Source organism: Talaromyces amestolkiae, assembly GCF_001896365.1.
Source record: "Talaromyces amestolkiae strain CIB chromosome Unknown scaffold4.1, whole genome shotgun sequence".
Classification (NCBI taxonomy): domain Eukaryota; kingdom Fungi; phylum Ascomycota; class Eurotiomycetes; order Eurotiales; family Trichocomaceae; genus Talaromyces; species Talaromyces amestolkiae.
In genome coordinates, this window is record NW_024468040.1 from 139,990 (window position 1) to 161,651 (window position 21,662).

At 47.0% G+C, this 21,662-nt stretch overlaps 10 protein-coding genes across 10 annotated transcripts; 8 read left to right on the forward strand and 2 right to left on the reverse strand.

Annotated features, from left to right (window-relative positions):
* Positions 1 to 45: 45 nt before the first annotated feature.
* On the reverse strand, positions 46 to 1,004 carry BHQ10_002649 (uncharacterized protein; the record flags this gene model as incomplete). The annotated part of the gene is made up of 2 exons (XM_040874818.1): positions 46 to 626; positions 704 to 1,004. 2 exons carry the CDS (start codon positions 1,002 to 1,004, stop codon positions 46 to 48), a joined length of 882 nt encoding a protein of 293 aa, XP_040731154.1.
* A 3,225-nt stretch (positions 1,005 to 4,229) lies between these two features.
* Positions 4,230 to 7,468, forward strand: BHQ10_002650 (uncharacterized protein; the record flags this gene model as incomplete). The annotated part of the gene is made up of 6 exons (XM_040874820.1): positions 4,230 to 4,394; positions 4,461 to 4,677; positions 4,735 to 4,970; positions 6,513 to 6,807; positions 6,863 to 7,150; positions 7,206 to 7,468. The coding sequence occupies 6 exons, from the start codon at positions 4,230 to 4,232 to the stop codon at positions 7,466 to 7,468; spliced, it is 1,464 nt and encodes a 487-aa protein (XP_040731155.1).
* Positions 7,469 to 7,677: 209 nt separating this feature from the next.
* Positions 7,678 to 8,955, reverse strand: BHQ10_002651 (uncharacterized protein; the record flags this gene model as incomplete). Its single annotated transcript, XM_040874821.1, has 3 exons — positions 7,678 to 8,276; positions 8,333 to 8,717; positions 8,767 to 8,955. The coding sequence occupies 3 exons, from the start codon at positions 8,953 to 8,955 to the stop codon at positions 7,678 to 7,680; spliced, it is 1,173 nt and encodes a 390-aa protein (XP_040731156.1).
* Positions 8,956 to 10,211: 1,256 nt separating this feature from the next.
* Positions 10,212 to 11,796, forward strand: BHQ10_002652 (uncharacterized protein; the record flags this gene model as incomplete). The annotated part of the gene is made up of 7 exons (XM_040874822.1): positions 10,212 to 10,231; positions 10,300 to 10,308; positions 10,385 to 10,416; positions 10,484 to 10,541; positions 10,603 to 10,759; positions 10,817 to 11,478; positions 11,541 to 11,796. The coding sequence occupies 7 exons, from the start codon at positions 10,212 to 10,214 to the stop codon at positions 11,794 to 11,796; spliced, it is 1,194 nt and encodes a 397-aa protein (XP_040731157.1).
* Positions 11,797 to 12,491: 695 nt separating this feature from the next.
* On the forward strand, positions 12,492 to 13,459 carry BHQ10_002653 (uncharacterized protein; the record flags this gene model as incomplete). Its single annotated transcript, XM_040874823.1, has 2 exons — positions 12,492 to 12,665; positions 12,716 to 13,459. 2 exons carry the CDS (start codon positions 12,492 to 12,494, stop codon positions 13,457 to 13,459), a joined length of 918 nt encoding a protein of 305 aa, XP_040731158.1.
* Positions 13,460 to 13,822: 363 nt separating this feature from the next.
* Positions 13,823 to 14,296, forward strand: BHQ10_002654 (uncharacterized protein; the record flags this gene model as incomplete). The annotated part of the gene is made up of 1 exon (XM_040874824.1): positions 13,823 to 14,296. The coding sequence occupies one exon, from the start codon at positions 13,823 to 13,825 to the stop codon at positions 14,294 to 14,296; it is 474 nt and encodes a 157-aa protein (XP_040731159.1).
* Positions 14,297 to 15,014: 718 nt separating this feature from the next.
* Positions 15,015 to 15,606, forward strand: BHQ10_002655 (uncharacterized protein; the record flags this gene model as incomplete). Its single annotated transcript, XM_040874825.1, has 2 exons — positions 15,015 to 15,270; positions 15,335 to 15,606. The coding sequence occupies 2 exons, from the start codon at positions 15,015 to 15,017 to the stop codon at positions 15,604 to 15,606; spliced, it is 528 nt and encodes a 175-aa protein (XP_040731160.1).
* A 384-nt stretch (positions 15,607 to 15,990) lies between these two features.
* BHQ10_002656 (uncharacterized protein) lies at positions 15,991 to 17,434 on the forward strand (the record flags this gene model as incomplete). The annotated part of the gene is made up of 5 exons (XM_040874826.1): positions 15,991 to 16,092; positions 16,143 to 16,342; positions 16,391 to 16,493; positions 16,540 to 16,716; positions 16,766 to 17,434. The coding sequence occupies 5 exons, from the start codon at positions 15,991 to 15,993 to the stop codon at positions 17,432 to 17,434; spliced, it is 1,251 nt and encodes a 416-aa protein (XP_040731161.1).
* Positions 17,435 to 18,049: 615 nt separating this feature from the next.
* BHQ10_002657 (uncharacterized protein) lies at positions 18,050 to 18,877 on the forward strand (the record flags this gene model as incomplete). The annotated part of the gene is made up of 1 exon (XM_040874827.1): positions 18,050 to 18,877. One exon carries the CDS (start codon positions 18,050 to 18,052, stop codon positions 18,875 to 18,877), a length of 828 nt encoding a protein of 275 aa, XP_040731162.1.
* A 1,057-nt stretch (positions 18,878 to 19,934) lies between these two features.
* BHQ10_002658 (uncharacterized protein) lies at positions 19,935 to 21,539 on the forward strand (the record flags this gene model as incomplete). The annotated part of the gene is made up of 1 exon (XM_040874828.1): positions 19,935 to 21,539. One exon carries the CDS (start codon positions 19,935 to 19,937, stop codon positions 21,537 to 21,539), a length of 1,605 nt encoding a protein of 534 aa, XP_040731163.1.
* Positions 21,540 to 21,662: the final 123 nt, after the last annotated feature.

The window sequence follows — 21,662 nt, forward strand, 5'->3', positions numbered from 1 at the left end:
TTGATCTTGTTTCGGCTTTCATTCGCAGTCCTAAACCCACCCACTCTACTTCCTCGAGTCCAACTCCACGGGGCCTCTGGTTCCCATCTCCGACAACAAAGCTGAATTATACTGATTATTACTATGATTGTATGTCGGCGCTGGTTGTCCGTATGCGCCAGTGTCCATAGGCGTCATATTGTACGCCTGCTGCTGAGGTGCTGCATCCGAATATGGTGATGATGCCTTCGCACTTGCGAGGGTTTCGGTCTTGTAGCGATTCAATTTTTGTCGTTCCCAGAGCGCCCAAGCGATTGAAGCTAGTGCGACGAGACCCAAAGATACTCCAACGCCGACTCCTACTCCGATGACGGTATGGTGGTCACTGTTAGAGTTATTTTCTGTGGAGCACGTAGCATTCGTTGACGTAGCATTCGTTGAGGACGTGGCATTTGAGATAGTGGTGTAGTCTGACAGAAGCGCAAAACCTGGGACAATGCTCGAGTCCGGAATTTGGAAAGTCGATAGGTTATAAGCGCAGATGGGTGTGTTATCACTCGCGTCCATGTTGTTACAGCAGTACTCGCCGACGCTGTTGAGATATGAAAAGAGAATAATCGAACAGCCACTTTTGTTGAAACTCGTCTCTGCGTGATGAAGTCAAGATTAGTATACAGCAACTTTTCATGCGGGGCCGAGGTAATGAAGCGCGACGCCGACTCACCCTGAAGGCAGTAGTTTGGACAATTTCCACTAGTCCATGACTTGTCCGTGCATGAAGATCGTGCCAACGTATTCGGCTGAGCGACGTCCATGCAAAGACCATTAGATAGGCAGATGCCCCCTGATCCACAGCACGCTACATCTGTCCCATTCCCACATGGCTTATCGCCCTGAGCAATCGATCCATCTGGGTAGTAGCAGGTTTGGTTGGCGAGGGCAACTGCTGACAGCGACGGGGATAGGATGGCGATAAGTGAGGTGAGCAAGAGAGCAGTTCTCTCGAGCTTGATGGTGGAGAACATTTTTAAGCTTTTGTTTGCAGGCCGTTCTGCGAATAAGCTTATATTAAACCCCGAGAAGCTTTTCTCAGTCAATCCGATCGTGGTAAATGCGAAGTTCTATACTCAACGAAGAGAAGATTCCGTGCATAATATGGAGAAAAACTTGCGACAGTGGGCGGCAGAAGCAAGGGCCTCAGTATTTATTATTCTCTATTTGAAACCCATTCAAACAGTAAGTAACAAACCAATGACCAATAACTAGTTAATCCATCTCCACAGGCACAGCCGAGAGTCTTCAGCTTGTTGATCTGGAGTCGAACGGGCCCCCTAAAGTGGGCGGCTAATTACTATGATGACGTTTAGTGGCTTCGCCTATCTCTCAATCTTCTTTTAAATGGTGGAGTCTGCAGAAGATGTTGGCCCTAAATTGAGCCGCTGCTTTTCATTTGTCTGTGCCGACAACTCTATGTTGGACTATTTTCATTAATAGTGTCAATAGTGGGCACTTTCATATGCCAGCCACCAAATCGAAACTGAATGCTGAGTCTTGCCAACAATTACTGAACTTCTTGAGCCAACAACGAAACTTGCGCTTTGCGTCGCAAGGCAATTATCCACGAGTTAATGAATCGCATTGGAGGAACGTAGTAATGTGTAGGAGTATCTGCAGTCAACTCGGTAATGTCAGATATTAGCCTACGTGGACCTGCTAGATTCGGTGACTTTGACGCTTTTGAGCGGACAGTGTATCTGCACAGAAATTTATTCTCCACACAGTGCTAATTGGGATCTTTTACAAACCCGCACACTCATATGTCTTTGTGACTTATTAGCCCGAAATAAGTCCTTAATAAGTCCTTTGTGCGAGCTCTAGACAAGTGTTCTAGTAACGCTTATATTAGTGCTCTAGCGAGTCTCTAAGTAAGCACTTTAGAAGAGGTGTAAGCTGGCTGAACTAACTTTTATCCCTCTTTTGCAGGATCCGATTGCACCTGGAGCTTAGGAGCATGAGATACACAAATTAGAGCTTCAATTCTAATGGCGAGGAGCAGAGCTAAAATAGAACTCTGTCACGAACAAAATATTTGTATACAGGTTTATAAATTTATAATATATTTCATTTAGCGATGTGTGGGTAAAAAATTCGCTGTGCAGCCCTGGAGATGTCACTGCCCAGGTGCCCTTCGATGCCCTAACAATTGAAGTCTAGATTTTGACCAGGAGCATTTAGCAACAAATAAGTGCTACTTAGTCGTAAGTACTAGTCAGACCCCTAATAATAGTCACGATTAACTAGCAGAAATTAATCGTGGAATTTACAAGAGCGCTCATCGGTGAACGTCAGGCAAGAACACAGTGGCTATGAGATCAGCAGTCTGAGCCACCAAGATCATCATAGCTTGCTTTCCGTTGTGCAAAGCCAAAAATGCATGCTTACAGCTTTGAAATCAACAATCATTCTCGTTCGACATCTTTAAAAAATTGTTCGGCTTTCGTATTAGAAATGCTTGTCGTATGCGTGTTATGAGTAGGGCATTGAAATTGGGGGTATCAAGCTCGGATCATTATGCAATAACAATTAGAGCAATAATTATAGATACAAGGTTCGCTTTTAATTTTCGTATGATGAAGCTGCTTCTTTCAAAGATTCTGGGTAGATTAATTACTTGACATTCCCAAGCTCGCGCGCACGTATGTCGTCTTAAAATTCTGACAAGTGTCTTCAGGTAGGCCTCCAGTATTCTGGCGGGCATCCGTTGGAAGGCTAAGGTCATTGGAGTTACTAGTCGCTGAAAGGCAAAGATGAAGTACTCAAATTTGGAATCATCAAGGTATAAAAATTGAAAGCATGAAGAACCTGACTGATGAGATTCATGTAAATGACTCAAGTCCAAATCAGCCCACCCTGTATATACACCAAAATCAGGCCCCAGAAAAGCGGTCCTCCGATGATAACAAGGCTCATTGAACCGGTCGCTATACCGTTATCTGTCAAGCCGTTTGCCCTACCTGAAGATGCGCTCGGTGTATGATGCGGGAGATGAGTAGATGTCGAATTCAACCTGACCGAGGCCGACGCTGACGCTGAAGGCGATTTTTTTGAGCCTTTTTGAGTAGCAGTGGGATGGGGAATCGTGGAAGTGACACGCCTGTTAGTATTGACTATTGCGAATTTGCCACTTTCATAAGTAATTTTGCGGTCGATTAAGTAAACAACGTAGTTTGTTCCTGGCGAAATGTAGAATTTGTCCGGAGTGTACTGAAAATTGTAGCTTGAATCATTGATAGGAACAGCACCCCCAGGCTCAGACTGAGTTAAGAATACCTGGGAGTATCTGTCCTTATAAAGGAAGATGCTGATGGTAGCTGTTAGATTGTCGTTATCTTCAACGATCCATGAAATGGGGAGGCCTTGTTGAAGGTCGATCTTGTCGTCTGCCTTTGGAGATGTAATTATCAGGCCTGTTAATCGTTCTGTGTTAGGGCATTGCAGATATTTTTTATAAAAGATAGCTGCTGGCGTTTAGATTTACTTACCTTGAACTAGGGAGATAGCTCCTATCAAAACAGTGATGATGGCGACCATGTTTGATGGCAGGGAGTAAAGTTTCATGTTTGATCAAAAGTTTCCTTCGTATTGAACTCAGTTTTTACCTGAGAAAGCAATTTATGAGTGTTTGGATTCTTCAACGGCTAAGTGTGACTATAGTTGACTCACGCTGGTACTCGGTAGAGTCATTTGTGATGCCGTGGACATGGGCATCAAAGTTCAGATGATGAAATCTTGATAATGACCCACGTCTCTGACCTGATGTTATATGTCGTTTTCCTTGGACATCTCATGTCAGATAAAACATGTTTCAGATGAGCTTGTCGCATGACATATCAGTATCATGGACCCAGGACTTTCGTTATCACCTAGCTACTGTTGTTTTATCTATCAGCTCTCAGATATTGATGCTTGTGGAAGGACTCAACGCTGGATTCAATGGGCAAGAAGCCTCTTGGGGAGTAGAACGGCCTCCTTCCTCCGTGACAGCCATTCAGACTCGGAAGGCATCCGGCGACCTCATGACTTCTCAATGTGGTTCATCTCGGAAATGAATCTTCCTCACTCATCCTTCGACTATCAGTCTGCAGTTACTTACTATTTTGCTGTCTAGTTACGATAGCTCGCATACTTCTATGCATGCATTACCTCCTGAGCGATAACCCGGGCCGTCAAAAGAAGCGGTTTCTGGAAGCATGATTCCTCCCTTGAGACTTCTCCGCGATACCCCCATTCCCGGTATCAACGAGTTCGTTGAAAATGCAATTGCGAATATCAGATGCGTGGAAGATATCACTCCGGAACTCATTGCCTCCATTCGACGCGAAATCAGACGCAACCTTGCCATCCCAGCTTTTCCGGTATGTTCTCAAATCTTATTTCTCGATTGGCGGCTCCGGCTAAGTTTCTTTCATCTCCACTTACAGGTCACTATGAATAAGTTTCTGGAATGGCAAGCCAAGCAGCCTCCAGGAAGTCTGCAGGGATTCGACTACGACGCACGTCAGGGACGTCTTCTACTACGACCACAGGAGCCTGATCCAGCTTGTGGAGCATTGAAGGGTATTCTGACCTGGTTTCACACCGCTATAGACCGTCTGGGTGATGATAACTCCAGGAGCTGGTCCATTGTGCAAGGCGAACGTATGCCCCGCCTCCTGCTTCAACTTCATCTCGCCTTGGTATCTGACAAGATTTTAGCATACATGCTCACCAACAACATCGACATGATAAAGAGGCCACAAACCGCGCTTATCAATGCTAATCAACGATGGCCGTTGATGGTAGTACACGTTGAAAACAACGAGACAGAGGAGGAAGTTTTGGATAATGCCAAACAATGGCTATATGGTACCAATGGAGAGGTGCAACTTGTGATTGTCATCACGATTCACGAACAAGATGCGCCACCTTACGATGGTTCTTGGCTTCATGGTGTTCGATGGAGTAATCCTGGTCAGCTCGAAGAGCTGATTTACGGAGATGAATCCAAAAAATCAAGTCCAAGCATGGTTGGCCCGATAATCGCAGACGTGTGGTTATTATCTCGTCGAAATTGCTATCAAAACGCCACTCGCCTTCCTCCGTTTCCGTTCTATAAGCTCAGATGCGAGCTTCAGGGCGGACAAAGCACTGGTTCTGTATCGTATGTCTGGGGGGCCTCTTGTGTGGATTCACGTAATAATTTGCTTCTGGAGTATGTTGAGGCGCCTTTTCCTTTCCAAGCTTTTGATGAATCATTCAAGCAAGGCGTTCGGGAATTCCTTCGGAGTCGATGCCGAAGGGTGGCCATACGAATTTGGAATAATTACCAGCAGAGACACAGACAAATGGAAGCAAACAGAGCTGAACATACGGATTCGGAATAATAACCAGCAGAGACACAGGTAAACTCAAGCGACAATCTTTGAGCTGTTGCCCTCCGATATTATTAGATGTTTCGACTTTTTGCTTCCTTGAATCGTCCATACCTTGATTCTTTACTCGAATTTCATTCTTCTTCTTGGACGCTTGAGTAGATGTTTAGTCAGTCCCGGATACTATTAAAAGAAAGACTTGATGAGATATTTTAATGTTTTTCTTTCTCTCTACAACCACCCAATGTCGAGCTGAAGAAAAGCAATCTTACCAACCGAATGCACGCAACAACATGCAAGACTGCGTTACTTTGCATGCATGCAAACATCGACAATCAACCAATCCGCTCAACTATATGAGCGTTACACAAACATTGAGCCCGCGGGGTTTTGAAATTATTATAAGATCCATGAATGCATCCCTCAAACCCGTGCCAAACTGAAGGTTCTGATTGACGCAGTCGCATATGAAATCATATCAGCCGTTTGTAACAGTGGGAACTTTTAATAACATCAATGGGATCAATCACCGGCTTCAGGGTACTAATTATAGGAGGAGGTATGTGTCATCCTACGATGTACATGAGCACAGGATAAGCTGATAGTTGGTCAAAAGGAACGAGTGGCCTTGCTCTCGCCCACGGCCTGCAAAGAGTCAGTAGTCTATTTCTCATAGTGATTCGCATTCAACTCATTGGAAAAACAAGGAAAATATAACTTATAGTCTCTTCGAACGCGATGCTGAAGATGTTTACTGGAATAAATCTCGAGACTGGGGTATGCTTTCCCCTTCATTTTACGTATAATCTCAAGTACTGAACGAGTCAAGGTATGCAGTTACATTGGGGAAAGGAGTACCTCTTCTCCGTCATCCCGGACTATATCCAGTCACGGCTAAGAGAAGCGTTGGTTGATCCTCATTACGATGCTGACCAACCTTTTCCTCACATCAATGGAGAAACTGGTGAAGTTATCGCAGAAGTACATATGCCTGGAATAGTACGCGTCTCAAGGCGGAAGTTACGGAGACTGTTGGGTTGGGAGACAGGGTTGAATATAAGGGTACTCATCTCGCTGTTTTATTGTGATCTTTGCTGTTGTTACTGACTTCGGGAATTCCAGTTTGAGAAGAAATTAGTCGGGGTAGCCCATGACCACGATGGACTAGTAATAGCGTCTTTTTCCGATGGATATCAGGAGACAGGCAATTTACTAGTTGGCTGCGATGGCTCGCGGTCCATAGTGCGCAACTTTCTCGTGGGAGAAGACTTTGGGAAGCCGACTGATATTGACTTGGGCATGATGAATCATGCCGCTTGTGGATATACTGCCGAGCAGGCTGTTTTGTTACGCAAATATCATCCCATTGGAAAGATTGCGTATCATCCGGATTATCATGGCAATTTTCTGCTAACCGGTACGTTCATCCTCGAGGACTGTGATATGTCGAAACTAAGACACGAACAAACCAGCCCTCGACTGCTCCAACCAGGAGAAGCCCGAGGAATGGAAGTTTCAAATCCAGCACTGCTGGTGGGGACCTCCTTATCTCGATGACCTCAAAGACCCAAAGACAAGACTGGAATTTTACAAGGCGCGATGTTTCAAAATGTGCGAACCGTTTCGCACGGCTGGTGTTGCGTTACCTGAGGATGAAATCCTCCCTCTTGATCAGTCGCAGCAGTGGGCACCTATTCAATGGAACAATCATCATGGTACAGTGACATTGGCAGGAGATGCTGCTCACTCAATGTTGCCTCGTGAGTCATTCAACATCTTTTCCTCTAATTCAATACTAATGAGTACTATGGGTAGATCGTGGCCAGGGCTTGAATAATGCCATGCGGGATGTAGCAGAGCTTTTTTGTGCAATCAAGAAAACAATCCTTGGCCAAGTCACGCTTGAAACCGGTGTCACTTCTTATGAAACCGCTATGCGCCCGAGGGGCGTTCGAGACGTTGAGCTTTCGCTTGAGACTGCAAAGAAAATGCGTTTATCAGATTTGATGGAGAGTCCTTTCGTGAAAATGGGATTTGCTAAGCAGGAAACTTGGAAGGACAATCGTGATGAGAGTTGATACTACTTTGAAAATCTTGACACAAGAAAATGTTACTCTTGGTGTCTAAAAGTTGCCTATGGATGTTCTATCTAGATACATGGATAGAGCTTATGAAGCTTTTAGCTTGTTGCAAATGTGATGACAATAAAGATTTTGTCAATTTGACGTTCGTTACCACATCATTTGAAATGTGATCGTAGTTATAGGATTCGATCGCCTTATCAGGATTATGCCAATGCCGAGTTGAAGGAATCGGCGGCCGCCTGTCCTGACAATGACGACGCTGCTGAGGCAGCACTGTTGCATTTATCGATAGTCGACTGTGGTGCATTACAAGGGCTGTTCAGCTGGCCACAAATAAAGTCAGCCACGACTGCGATACCGAGAGCAGATCCATGGTTGAAAGTTGTCTTGTCAGCAGGTTCAAAAGAATCGGTGTTACGGCCATCGAAACCGGCACCAAAGACGATGAAAGGTGATGAGCCGCTGCAAGATCCAAGGTCAAGGCTGCTTGTGCTAGCGGTTGTGGTCGAGGTGCTGGTGGTGCTAGTTGCACTGGTAGAGGTAGTGTTTGTCGATCCGGAGTCTGAAACTACAGCAGTCGAGCCAGAACATGTTTCAGTCGATGCTGTTGATGTAGCTGTGGCTGCTGCTGCTACCACCGTAGATGATGCTGCTGCGGCAGTGGCAGTTGCGGAAGCGGCTGCAGTGGCAGATCCGCTGACACCGGCAGAGGCCAGGGCAGCATTGATCTCATCCGCGGTAACATCTGCGACAAGAAGATTCTGGGTGAAGATACAGCCAGTGGGATCGTTCTGGTCGTCACCTACACATCAAACCTGTTAGCAAAAGATGGAGTAATTACTTCTGCAGTCAACTTACATGATTTTCCTTTGGCAGTTGGGTCACCAATTGTACCCGGAGCGAAGGTACCGCTTTCAATGGCGGTAGTTGGATCGCCACCAATGGAAGCAATCTGGGTAGCCAGCTCTAGAGCAATTTTCTTATTAGTTGCTGCAGCGCCGGTGGAGGCGGGGTCCTGGTGCTGTTGTAGAGCAGCGATTTCCGGGTTCACGGCTGTGACGGAGGTACAAAGAGCGCTGGCAGTACCGACAGCACCAGTGTTACGTTCAAGGGTACGGTAGACCAAAGCTGCTGTCATACCATTTACATCTCCGGCGGCTTTGGCGTTGGTGAAAGCCTGGTCGGCTACTGCTTGTTGGAGGCAGTTGAGGTCAGTGACTGAGCCAGCACCTGCGGCAGCGGCCTGTTCTCGTTAGTCAACGGCCTGGTGCAACTTTCGTAACAAGACGTACAGCATTTCCTAGAAGACCAAAGACCGGGTCAACGATCTTGTCAGGGTTGTTGAGGGCAAGGGAGGCTGCCACGGTCGTAAGAAACTTTTGATGGGAGTGCTCCTGAGGAACTTCTCGTCGTTGAAGGGGTCGCGCAGTCGACAAGGCGGCTAAGAAAAGAACCATGTAAGATGTCATCGTGATCGTCATTTTGAATGAATGGCTGTCAAGCGTATTTTCCCGATTGGTGAAATTGAATATATACAGCGAAGCAATGTAAAGTTATGCTTAATGAATGTATGAATAGAATTCGTCAACGAAGGAATCCGAGACCAGCTCAGGGAAATGAAAAGAATGGCAATAATGCAAAAAAAGAAAACCGAGAGTATGCAATGCAGTGATTCATAAGTTCTCTTTTACCATCCTGCACGAACAAAGCTTTCTTATATACACAGTATATCCGGATGCTCGGCTGGATGGTCTCCACGCCTACAGAGCATGAAAAAGTCCTTTCTCAAATTAAGATTTCATAGTGTATGAGGTTGACTACAGCTCAGCGGTAAAATCATCTGTCGTAGTAACATTCCACCAATCGTAGACTGCTGGTACCTGAAAACTGCTTCAATAACAAACAGCCACATCCTTTGGCAATGGATAAGCAATATGCATGAAGCAGTGGATGGCAGCCGAGTATTACACGTGTGCGAAGTGTGTATGATGAAAGTATCGACTTAGAGTGGTCAGGCGTAGTTCGCGACATGTCCTGTCAGAGTGTTGATAATAAATAGCTCTATAGGTGCTGCCATACTAGGGTTTAGCCGTGGCTCCAGGGGCTGTAACGTGTCGGAGCCTCAAGGAGTCAAAACCGAACCGGTCTCGGACGACCACTAGCAGCGGATCCTGATGCGGAGTTATTCTATCTATGACGCGTTAATACTTGAGTGTAGATGGTGATTAAAAATTTAAAGTGCAAAGGGTGTTAAAAGCATTTCAACACTGTGGAGCGACTCGAGCAAAGGACCACGATACGTATGCTACTTGAAAAGGGGGTTAGCTGCCTTAGTCCGTGTCCAAACAAAAGCAGTTCAGTCCATACTACATAATATGACATAGGAGCACGATCAGTCAAGTCTTCTCTGAATCATCCTAGCAACGAGAATAGATCAATGCTTGTTTCATCCAAGTTCTTCACCGTAGCCGCTGCACTGATGATGCGGCGAACTTGGTGTTCTCAACTGCGGTGACAATGCGCCATGTCTACCCATGTTCGCCACAGAAATAGCATGCTCAAATCCGCAGAATGGATGCCAGAGATAGTTATGATCAATGAGGAGGCATTCATGAAGGGATGATGCTCACTCTCCAAAAGACTTGGCAGCTCGCCAAGCGGATAAACCGATAAGCCGACAACGCTTGTGGTGCGGCGCTAGTCTCAAACAGGGTAGACTCGCTTAGGTCAGCCCACAATGCGAGAAGGTCCGCCCGCGTAAAACATCTGCGGCTTCTTCGAAGATTCGAACTTTCACTACTTCGACGAACTACTAACGACAACAGGGTCAAGATGTGAGTTAGCACCTTTCAATGGACTCGAGTTTTTTTCTATCAAAATTTGCAAATTCTGACCACGATGCGATTACAGGAGTCACCGAAAGTACGAAGCGCCCAGGCACGGTTCGTCATCTCGAATTCCACCGAAAAATTTGTCGATTGTGTGCGATCAACTAACACAATGATACAGGCTCTCTCGCCTACCTCCCACGCAAGCGTGCCGCCCGTCACCGTGGTAAGGTCAAGAGGTTAGTCGACAATCAAAATGCAACGTACGAATTGGAAGAAATAAGCTAAAGACTGCGATAGCTTCCCCAAGGATGACCCCAAGAAGCCCGTCCACTTGACCGCCTCCATGGGCTACAAGGCCGGTATGACCACCATTGTCCGCGACCTTGACCGTCCTGGTGCCAAGATGCACAAGAAGGAGGTTGTTGAGGCCGTCACTGTTATTGAGACTCCTCCTGTACGTCAATTTTGGAACACTTTCGTTTTTGGTGGGGTGGTAGACTAATTTTTACAGCTCGTTGCCGTTGGTGTTGTCGGATACATTGAGACTCCTCGTGGTCTCCGCTCGCTCACTACTGTCTGGGCCGAGCACTTGAGCGACGAGCTCAAGCGCCGCTTCTACAAGAACTGGTACAAGAGCAAGAAGAAGGCTTTCACCCGCTACACCAAGAAGCACACCGAAAGCAGCGCCCGCGAACTCGAGCGCATCAAGAAGTACTGCACTGTCGTCCGTGTCCTCGCCCACACCCAGATCCGCAAGACTCCTCTTAAGCAGAAGAAGGCCCACTTGATGGAAATCCAAGTCAACGGTGGCTCCGTTGCCGACAAGGTTGAATTCGCCCAGGGTCTCTTCGAGAAGACCATCGATATCGACAGCATCTTCGAGCAGAACGAGGTTATTGATGTCATTGCCGTCACCAAGGGTCACGGTTTCAACGGTGTTACCTCTCGTTGGGGCACCAAGAAGCTTCCTCGCAAGACACACAAGGGTCTCCGTAAGGTTGCTTGTATCGGTGCTTGGCATCCTAACCACGTCCAGTGGACTGTTGCCCGTGCTGGTCAGATGGGTTACCACCACCGTACCTCTGTCAACCACAAGATCTACCGTATCGGCAAGGGTACTGACGAGGGTAACGCCTCCACTGAATTCGATGTCTCCAAGAAGACCATCACTCCGTATGTCTCTCCTTGGTCTATGTTCTCCTTGATTTATTGGAATAAGTACTAATTTTCTACAGTCTTGGTGGTTTCGTCCGCTACGGCGAGGTCAAGAATGACTTCGTCATTGTCAAGGGTTCCGTTCCCGGTGTTAAGAAGCGTGTCATGACTCTCCGCAAGACTCTCTACCCCCAAGTCAGCCGCAAGGCCACCGAGAAGATCGACCTCAAGTGGATCGATACCTCGTCCGAGTTCGGTCACGGTGCTTACCAGACCCCTGCCGAGAAGCGCGCTTTCTTGGGTACGCTCAAGAAGGACTTGGTCACCACCGTCTAAAAAATTACATGATTTCTTTTGTCTTGTGGTTCTGGGTTGGTGTAGCGCAATGCATGAATTTCTTTGTCTAAAATGAATACCTTATCCCTAAAAATTCAAAAATCTCAGGGTATCTGATCATACCGTAATCCATAAAATTGTGAATCAATGTAGGTTCAATATGTTTAACGGTCCGTAAGGTTCGGAAACCTGACATGGCATTATCGTCGTGACAAATAATACTTCGTTTCTCGGCCTCGTCGCTCGTTCTATTGTCCGATCATCACAAATGCTGATGGCGAACTGTTGCTAGTCAAACAGTCAGTCAGTCTGGAAAAATTGAAGCACAGATGTTAGCTAACTAGATACGGCTAGTTGCGGCCGCTGTTCGATTTGGTTAGCGGCGGCCGCGGTTCAGTCAAAGCGCTTAGAAATCCCCTCATCTTCGTGAACTCCATCAGGCAGTACGAGGAATCGTCGGAAATAGTTATGGCTTCGATCGTACAGCTTAGGCCCTTCAGTGGGTATAAGTACCGGCTCTCTCGCCATCGTAGAATGTCTTTTTCAACATCATCAATAACAACAACAACATCAGCAGCAACAACAAAAACAATTCACTCAGCTCGTCATTGACTTAGATGTCCTTCAAATCCACACTTCGCCATTTCTTTCAAAGATCACCTGTTTCTCAAAGATCAACTTCAACCAGAACTAACATGTCGAACATCATCACTGTTTTCGGTGCAACAGGTAACCAGGGTGGCTCCGTTATTCGAAGCCTCCTAGCCGATCCTGTCTTGTCTAAGGAATACAAGATTCGAGGCATAACTCGTGATATTACAAAGGAAGCAGCAACGAAGCTTTCTTCTCAGGGCGTTGAGATGGTTACTGTAAGTTCAATACCGGAAGCGACATAACGGATACAAACTAATCTGACTAGGCGGATATGTCGTCTCCCTCATCTCTCCAAGCCGCCATCAAAGGCTCCCATACAGTTTTCCTAGTCACCAACTTCTGGGAAACCATGAATAAGGACATCGAGGTCGCTCAGGGAAAAGCCGTGGCAGACGCCTGCAAAGAGACCGGCGTCAAACATCTCATCTTCTCTTCTCTGCGCAGCATCTCAGAAATCACCAACGGTAAACTACCGAATGTGTCTCACTTTGAAGGCAAAGCCGAGATTGAGCAATACATCCGCGATAGTAGCATCCCGGCAACTTTCATTCTCCCTGGTCTCTTTATGCAAGGTCTCAGTGGTGGTATGATCAAGAAGAGGGATGATGTCTATATGCTCGCTTTGCCTATTGATCCGGAAAAGGCCAAGATTCCCGTCTTTGAAGTCGAAGAAGATACTGGCAAATTCGTCAAGGCAGTTGTCAAGAACTATCCTAACACCCTTGGCAAACGTATCCTTATGGCTACAGACTATCTATCACCCAAACAACTCACTGACGAAATCGCACAAACTTTCGGAGTCAAGGCAGCTGCTGTTCAGCTTCCTGAAGACACATTCAAGTCGTTTTTGCCTCCACCAGTGGCTCAGGAATTGCTCGAGAATATGCTAGTCATGGACAGAGAGGGTTACTTTGGTGGTGAGAGCCTGAAGGAGTCGCACTCACTTCTTGAAGATAATTTGACCTCCTGGAAGGAGCATATCTTGCGACATAAATCTTTGTTTGCTTAATTGGAATATGTTGGAACATGCCGTATCTATATAGAAATTGTTTGCTGATTACATATTAAATTTTGCTTAATCTATGTGTATTATTTTATTTCATCATACAATCTAATCAGTTGCTGTTTACCCGCCTAGCAGGGCTGCTTGGGCCCAAGCAGCTGGTGCTTATAATCGGGCTCCGGTTTTGGTCTAGTCTCTCAGTATGTGTATCTCGACTTGACTTTTCCATGTAACCAATGCAAAAAATAAACAATTCTCAAAGATCGGTCAGAACCCAAAGACACAATTGAGTCGTTACAATATCTAATTCTGAATCGATTGTGCTCCTTGTACATTGAATTACCAAAGTTGAGGTGGAAACTTGCAAAGATGGAAAATATAAATATCCGCCCAGCAACAATTGAGGACGCTCCTTCAATATCCCAAATCCAATATGAAGCCCTCAAACAATTCCACAATTTCTACAGCGGATTCCTGGCGACTCATCCTCGTGACATTCTTCCGATAACTACCAAGACAGCCATCAGCGATCCCAAGAATATCTTCCTTGTCGCCGTGGACGCGGCAACGAATGAGGTAGTGGGATTTGTTAGGTATGCGATAGTACCAGAAAAGCAGGCCGAAGAAGAAAAGCATGAGAAAGAGGAGGAGAAAGAAGATGCAAAAAGTCAATTAGACCGAAGTCAGCCGGTATTCGCGAATTTATTTGCTCCAAAGGATCATGTCAAGGAATTGTGGGAAGAATTTAGTACGAGGGATGATGAGATGGATGCTTGCTATGAGGGGGTAGTGAAGGGGCAGAAGCATTACTGTACCGCCCCTACCACCGAGTCAATGAAGTAAAACTACTGACAATATTACACAGATATCAAACATCTTATGATAAACCCAGCCCATCAACGCCGCGGCATCGGGGCAAAATTACTCTCCAGCGTCCTCGCGAAAAGCGATGCAGAGGGACTACCCAGTTTGCTCACCTCATCAGCGGAAGCGCATCCATTATACACAAAATTGGGATTTGTCGATTTCGGTCCTGATTTCAGAATTGATAATGAGGGTTGGGCGAAGAGGATTATGGAGCTAGAGAAGAGGTTGGGGGTTGATGAGAGTAAGAGGTTGAGGGATCCGTGTACAGGGCTGTTTGAGGTGGAAAATTGTATGGTCCGGTGGGCTCATTAGATAGAAGATGGATACATATATGATGGATATACATACACAATTCTGATGTAAGTCGTCTCTCAGCAGTAGCAGGGCTAGGGCTCGTTCATGAGTTGGAGAGTGGCTGCCTGAGGAATCAATCGCAGCCTAAGAATTTCTGGGTCATTGCGTCATGGTTTTCTCCCCGCGATCTGACACAACACCCAGTCAATCCTGGACAAGACAACAAATGACCAACTATTCGAACCATTTCGCAAGAGCATATCAGAGAGCGTTTAATTCTTTGCATCTCCCGTCGAAAACAATACTTGCAGTACAATCACTCATTGCACCAGCGCAACGACTTACATCCACGCAGCGAACAGTTCTTTTCTTCTCTCGAGCCCCATTTACCATAAGAACCATGGCTTCAGATTCAGACTACATGTCCTTCTTGGATAAGGCGAACAAACAGCGCGATGCAGGAAAGGATGAAGCACATACCGAGGAATCTGCACAACAGTCTAAACAAGTACGAACCGAGACCGTCGAGAAGGGCGTCAAAGTGCCGGAACAGCTGAAGAAGGTTGATGCGTTCTATGTGTCCGAGACAGATGAGCCGTTTGAGCCCGTGGCGCTGAGTTGGAAGGGGGCTTCGAGTGGGAAGTGGCCTGGAAATGGTTAGTTCTCCTTGCTCTTTTGTCGTTACTTCTGGTCTAAGCTTATACGTTGTTGTGATTGTAGATGAATTCGCATCCCTCATCGCCTCCGGATCCAAACCAGATATCGAGACCCTATCTGAGAAATCGTTTGATCCACGAAGTCAATATAGCAGCGTGATCAAGGCAGTGCGCGCGGCAGTGGCTGCGTCGGATTCCAAGGTCAGTGAGAGCGACGTGGAAGTCAAGGTATATCGAGTCGAGGTCGGCCATTCTAGGGTGGAATACTGGGTAATTGCTCTGGATGGTGCTGAGGGGAAGATTGTTGGGCTGAGGGCGAAGGCTATTGAGTCCTGATATAGCTCGTGAGATATGATTGTGTACTTGTGTACTACTAATACGCTACATGTTGCTTATCGCATATTTCGATACATTTGTTCAATGGATGGCACTAATTAAACTCAATTGGAAATCCTTGTATTCGATCAACCGACAAGCTATCCAAAGTAAAAATTAGCATAACTTAGTTAAATATTTATTTATTTGGTGACTCAAAGATAAGAGTGGGCCGAGACCGGCGGTGACTCAACATAGTTCCTTCCTGCCGCTAGAAAAATTTCCCCGCCAAATAAGAACTCTCAACTGACCGACATTTGTTTATCTTCCCAAAAATTCTCCTCTCTGTTCTCGTCAATTCTTCCAATTCTTCCCAATTTCAATTCTCCCGATACTATATACACAATGGCTAAGCCTAAGGTCTGCCTCGCCTACTCTGGCGGTCTCGACACCAGTGTCATTCTCAAATGGCTCATTGAGCAAGGCTACGATGTCGTTGCCTTCATGGTACGTTTATATTATTTTGTTCTGAATTCAATTGAGCTAACATCTACCAGGCCGACGTTGGCCAAGCCGAAGACTTCGCCGCCGCCGAAAAGAAAGCCATCGCCATTGGCGCCGTCAAGTTCGTCGTCGAAGACCTGAAGCAAGAATTCGTCGAAGAGCTTTGCTTTCGAGCAATTCAGTGCAATGCTATTTTTGAAGATCAATACCTCCTCGGAACATCCTTGGCTCGTCCCGTTATTGCCCGCGCTCAGTGCGTTTTCCTTCTTTAATAGGTGATATGAGGTGCTGACAATTGCAGGATGCGTGTTGCTCAACAGAACCAATGTGTTGCCGTGTCGCACGGTTGCACCGGAAAGGGAAATGACCAGGTTCGATTCGAGCTGGCTTTCTACGCTATTCAGGTAATTCCCCACCTCCGCACTCAAAACAACGCAGCTAATAAAGTAGCCCACCATCAAAGTCATTGCCCCTTGGCGATTGCCCGAGTTCTTTGAACGTTTCGCTGGTCGAAACGACTTGCTCGATTACTCCGCCCAAGTTGGCATTCCCGTCACATCCACTAAGGCCAAGCCCTGGAGTATGGACGAGAACCTTGCACACTGCTCTTATGAAGCCGGTATCTTGGTATGTACCTTTTTCCACACTTCGAAGATAGATGCTAATATGTCCATAGGAGGACCCCAACATCACTCCTCCCGCTGACATGTGGAAATTGACCGACTCCCCTCAAAACGCACCCAACACTCCCGAAGAATTCAGCCTCTCCTTCGAGAAGGGTATCCCCACCAAGCTGGTCACCCCCTCCGGCCAGACCGTCACTGGATCCTTGGACATCTTCGTCACATTGAACGCTATTGGTCGCAAGCACGGTATCGGCCGTGTCGACATTGTCGAGAACCGTTTCATCGGCATCAAGTCCCGAGGCTGCTACGACTCCCCCGCCATGACCATCCTACGCGCCGCCCACGTCGACCTCGAGGGTCTCGTCCTCGACCGTGAGGTTCGCTCCCTACGTGACCAGTTTGTCACCTTCAACTGGTCTAAGCTCCTGTACAACGGTCTCTACTTCTCTCCTGAGCGTGAGTTCATCGAGAAGAGCGTCATCGCCAGTCAGGATACTGTCAACGGAACCGTCCGCCTCTGCGCTTACAAGGGCGCCGTCTCCATTCTCGGCCGTTACAGTGAGACCGAGAAGCTCTACAGCGCTGAGGAGAGCAGCATGGACACCTTGACTGATTTCAGCCCCGTCGACACCACCGGATTCATTGGTATCTCCAAGATCCGTCTTGCTAAGTACGGCCAGGCCAAGGCCGAGTCTGGCGAGAGCCTGAGCCGCGCTTAGGTTTTTTTTCTAAGGTTTATTGTGTTATATAACTGGGTTGGGAGTTAGATGTGTTCGTGTGTGTGACAAAAGGATGTACATGGCCGGATACGTGGTACTCTGTAATGATTAAAATGTTGAATGAATCAATTGTTGGCTACTTTGCTTGCTCCGATAACGTAAACTAGTAATAGCTCCGTCATGTCACGCTTCACAATTCCGTGTCATTCGATGATGACTACAATTCCGAACTCGCATCTCCGATTTGGAATTCATTTTTGTTCCAATATCGAACTTGGAGTTTAGTTGATTTGCAATTACAGAAATGTGTTTATCGAGAAAATTATGAGAAAATAACGAGACATGCGAAAATCGGATCTTTTCCATTAGTCGCCGAGACTCGCTGACCTTCCCGCCAGTCCCATTCTTGACCTGGCTCTATAAATGCAAGATTCTCAGCATCAAATTGATACACCTAAAAAAAAACAAACCGAGAATGAAATAGATCAGATGAAGTTTCTATCATCTAGCTCTGTCATTGTTTGCCATCGCCTTGGCTACACATTGAAAGGCGAAACTCTCCCCGCGTTTCGGCAATCTTTCCGAACATCACCAAAACAATCAGCCACTATCAGAATGTCATCTACAGACACGGGGGCTGGGTACAGACAAGCCAAAGACTGGGACGCGAATCAATACCTCAAATTTGAGCAAGAGCGTACGCGTCCCGTGCATGATCTTCTGGCTCAGGTTCCTGTCTCTTCTCCGCGACGCGTGGTTGATCTAGGATGCGGCCCGGGGAATTCCACGGAGGTGTTGGTCTCCAAATGGCCAGACGCCCAAATCTCGGCCATGGACTCATCGCCTGACATGGTCGAAAAGGCGCGCGCCAGACTCTCGAATGTTGAGTTTGAGTTGGGCGATTTGAATACCTGGACGCCTACCACCGAGGAGAAAGTGGATGTCTTCTTCTCCAACGCGGTGTTTCAATGGATTCCGTCCGAGAAGAGACTACCCCTTATCAGCCGCTTTATCGAAATGCAAGCCCCCGGCGGCGTATTCGCGTTTCAGGTACCGGACAATTCCCTTGAGCCCTCGCACGCAATGATGCGTGAGACCGCTTCAGAGGCCAATAAGCCTTGGACGGAAGTTCTACGCAATCGGCAACCGGCTCTAGCCCGTTTCCAGTCTACACAAGAAATTTACGATGCTTTGATTCCGTTGTGTGAGAGTATAAATGTCTGGCACACGCATTATTATCACGTACTGGAAAATCATGAGGCGGTCGTGGAGTGGGTGAAGGGGACGGGTTTGAGGCCGTTTATTGATCCATTGAGTGAAGAGGATAGAAAGGGGTTTGTGGAGGCGTATTTGGAAAGGATTAAAAAGGTGTACCCGGTTTCGGTGGATGGAAGGGTGATTCTGAAGTATCCAAGGTTGTTTGTTGTTGCTGTTAGGAAGTAGCTATCGATTTTCATACATATGTTCAATAAAGAGTTATTGACAGCCCTGAGCCCTGAGCCCTAAGCCCTATCTGTACTGCAGTTGAGCCTTGAGGCAACGAGGCAGCCAGTGGGTCGTGCAAATTCTCATCTGATCATCGGTAGATTATGATTGGTCGCTACCCATACACTAAGCCTCTTCCGGCTGGAGGATCTGATTGGCAGGAAGAACAACCCTCGTACGTATGTGCTTTCTTTTCTTCTCTCTCAGCAGATTGCGATGACCCATGTCTCTATAACAACTCGAGTGTCGGTATTCTCTGGAAACGGAGATATTAGAAAGGTCGCAAGCAAACAGAAGCATAGCGCATCTGCATCGTGACACCGCAGATCGCGAGCATCATGGCTACCGAGCAAAGTCGGCCCGAAAACATAAGTCCACCGTTGCGACTTGACCGAGCCAGCGCGGTAGAGAAACCGCTAATGATGCAGATTTCCGTCATTTCTTCGTATCTGCAATACACCTGACCCATTATTCTCAAAATCCTGTGCAGACCGAAGACTCAAAGGGATACCGACACACATCCCGAGAGCAGTTCGCGGTGATGTCATCCTAGTGTCTGTTGATTGACCAAAGATGTCCTCGGATTGCTCGTGTAGGGTTCCAGTTGACTGATCCACAATTTCCTGCTCTAATGCATTCTTGCTCCACGGGCTGCACTTGCTAGGTGCTTGCGGTGGGTATTTTCCATCGCAAAATCACACCTTTGCTCGGTCTGCTTTCTTCTGTATAGCTGTGATGCCGCCCCTCACCTCCCTCAGCGGAGAGGTATGATGTTATCGTGGAGCCTGTGTCACTCATCATTGATTGTACCACAGATGAGCGTGGTGTCAAATTTTCGGATGCTGAATTCGAGTTCGAAGAGTGGACGGATACTACCGAGCAGTGACGGGTTATATAGAGGCTGATCCCCTCGTCCCCTGACCGAGCTTCGTCTATTTTGATCTACTACTTCACCACATATGACTCTGGACTATTGCTTGCCTATTATTTACCTACACTAAAGCGAGAAGCGAAAATGGCTCCCACCTACGCGGGGATGTCGGGCAAACGCCTGTCCCTCTCCATCTCGGCCATTGGAACTCTAGGTTTTCTCCTCTTTGGTTATGACCAAGGCGTTATGTCAGGTATCATTAGTGATGCTGCATTCAACGATGTGTTTACCGCGACCAAAGGCGACTCGACCATGCAAGCCTTGGTGACTGCTGTCTATGAGCTGGGATGTCTGGCTGGTGCCATATTTGCTTTGTTCCGGGGCGACGTAATTGGACGACGGCGGATGATCATGATCGGAGCCAGTATCATGATATTGGGTGTTATTATTCAGGTTACTTCGTTTCCCGGTCATGTTCCCCTTGCTCAATTCATGATCGGTCGTATCATCACCGGTATTGGCAATGGCATGAACACGTCGACAATTCCGACTTACCAGGCCGAATGTTCGCGCACTACCAACCGTGGACTTTTGATTTGCATTGAAGGTGGTACCATTGCGATTGGCACCTTAATTGCTTACTGGATTGACTATGGCGCACATTTTGGACCCTCAGATCTCGTTTGGCGGTTCCCTATCGCTTTCCAGATCGTCTTTGGCATCCTGATAATCGTCGGCATGTACCATTTACCCGATTCGCCTCGCTATTTGATTACACGAAACAAGATCGAAGACGGCGAGTACGTGCTCGCTGCGTTGATCGGCCGCGAAGTCACCGACCACGAAACACAGATCCAGAAACAGCTGGTCCTTGACTCTGTCCGTGCCTCTGGCGCTTTGGACGAGGATGTTCGCTACAAGGACTTGCTTACCGGCGGCCCTACCCAGCACTTCCGACGCATGTTGATCGGTGCTTCATCGCAAATTTTCCAACAACTCAGTGGTTGTAATGCCGTTATATACTATCTCCCCGTGCTGTTGCAGCAGTCCCTCGGACAATCCACCAACCAGGCTTTGCTTATTGGTGGTATCAACATGATCTGTTATGCCGTCTTTGCTACATTTTCCTGGTTCTTCATTGAAAAGATTGGTCGTCGCAAACTCTTCTTGGGTGGTACCTTTGGTCAACTTACTGCCATGATCATTACCTTTGCTTGTCTCATTCCCAACAATAGTCAAGTAGCTGATGGGGCCGTGTTCGGTTTGTTCCTCTACATGTGCTTCTTTGGCGCTACATGGTTGCCTCTTCCATGGCTGTACCCTGCCGAAATTTCTCCCATCAAGACTCGTGCCAAAGCCAACGCCGTCTCGACCTGCTGTAACTGGCTTTTCAATTTCACCGTCGTCATGATCACTCCCGTCATGGTTTCTAGCATCGGTTGGGGCACATACTTATTCTTCGCCGCTATGAACGCTTCTTTTATTCCATTCATTTGGCTGTTTTATCCCGAAACTTCCGGTCGCAGTCTCGAGGAAATCGACATCATTTTCGCAAAGGGCTACAGCGAAAAGAAAAGCTACGTTACTGCTGCGCGCGAGTTACCCAAGCTTACGGACGATGAGGTTGATGCTCAAGCAGTCGAGTTTGGTCTTGCCAGAAACTCGGAAGAGGAGACTGAGAAGCATATTGAAGAGAGGCAATCGTCTGAGGGCGCGCCGGGAACTGTTAAGCCTGTCGTCTATCCTTGAACGATTTGCATGTTGAAGAAAGGTAATTAATTTACCTGATTGTTGAATAGGGCCATATATCTGTGATATTGATTGGCTTTTGACGTAAAAAATAATGATACCATGACTGCATACTTTTCCATA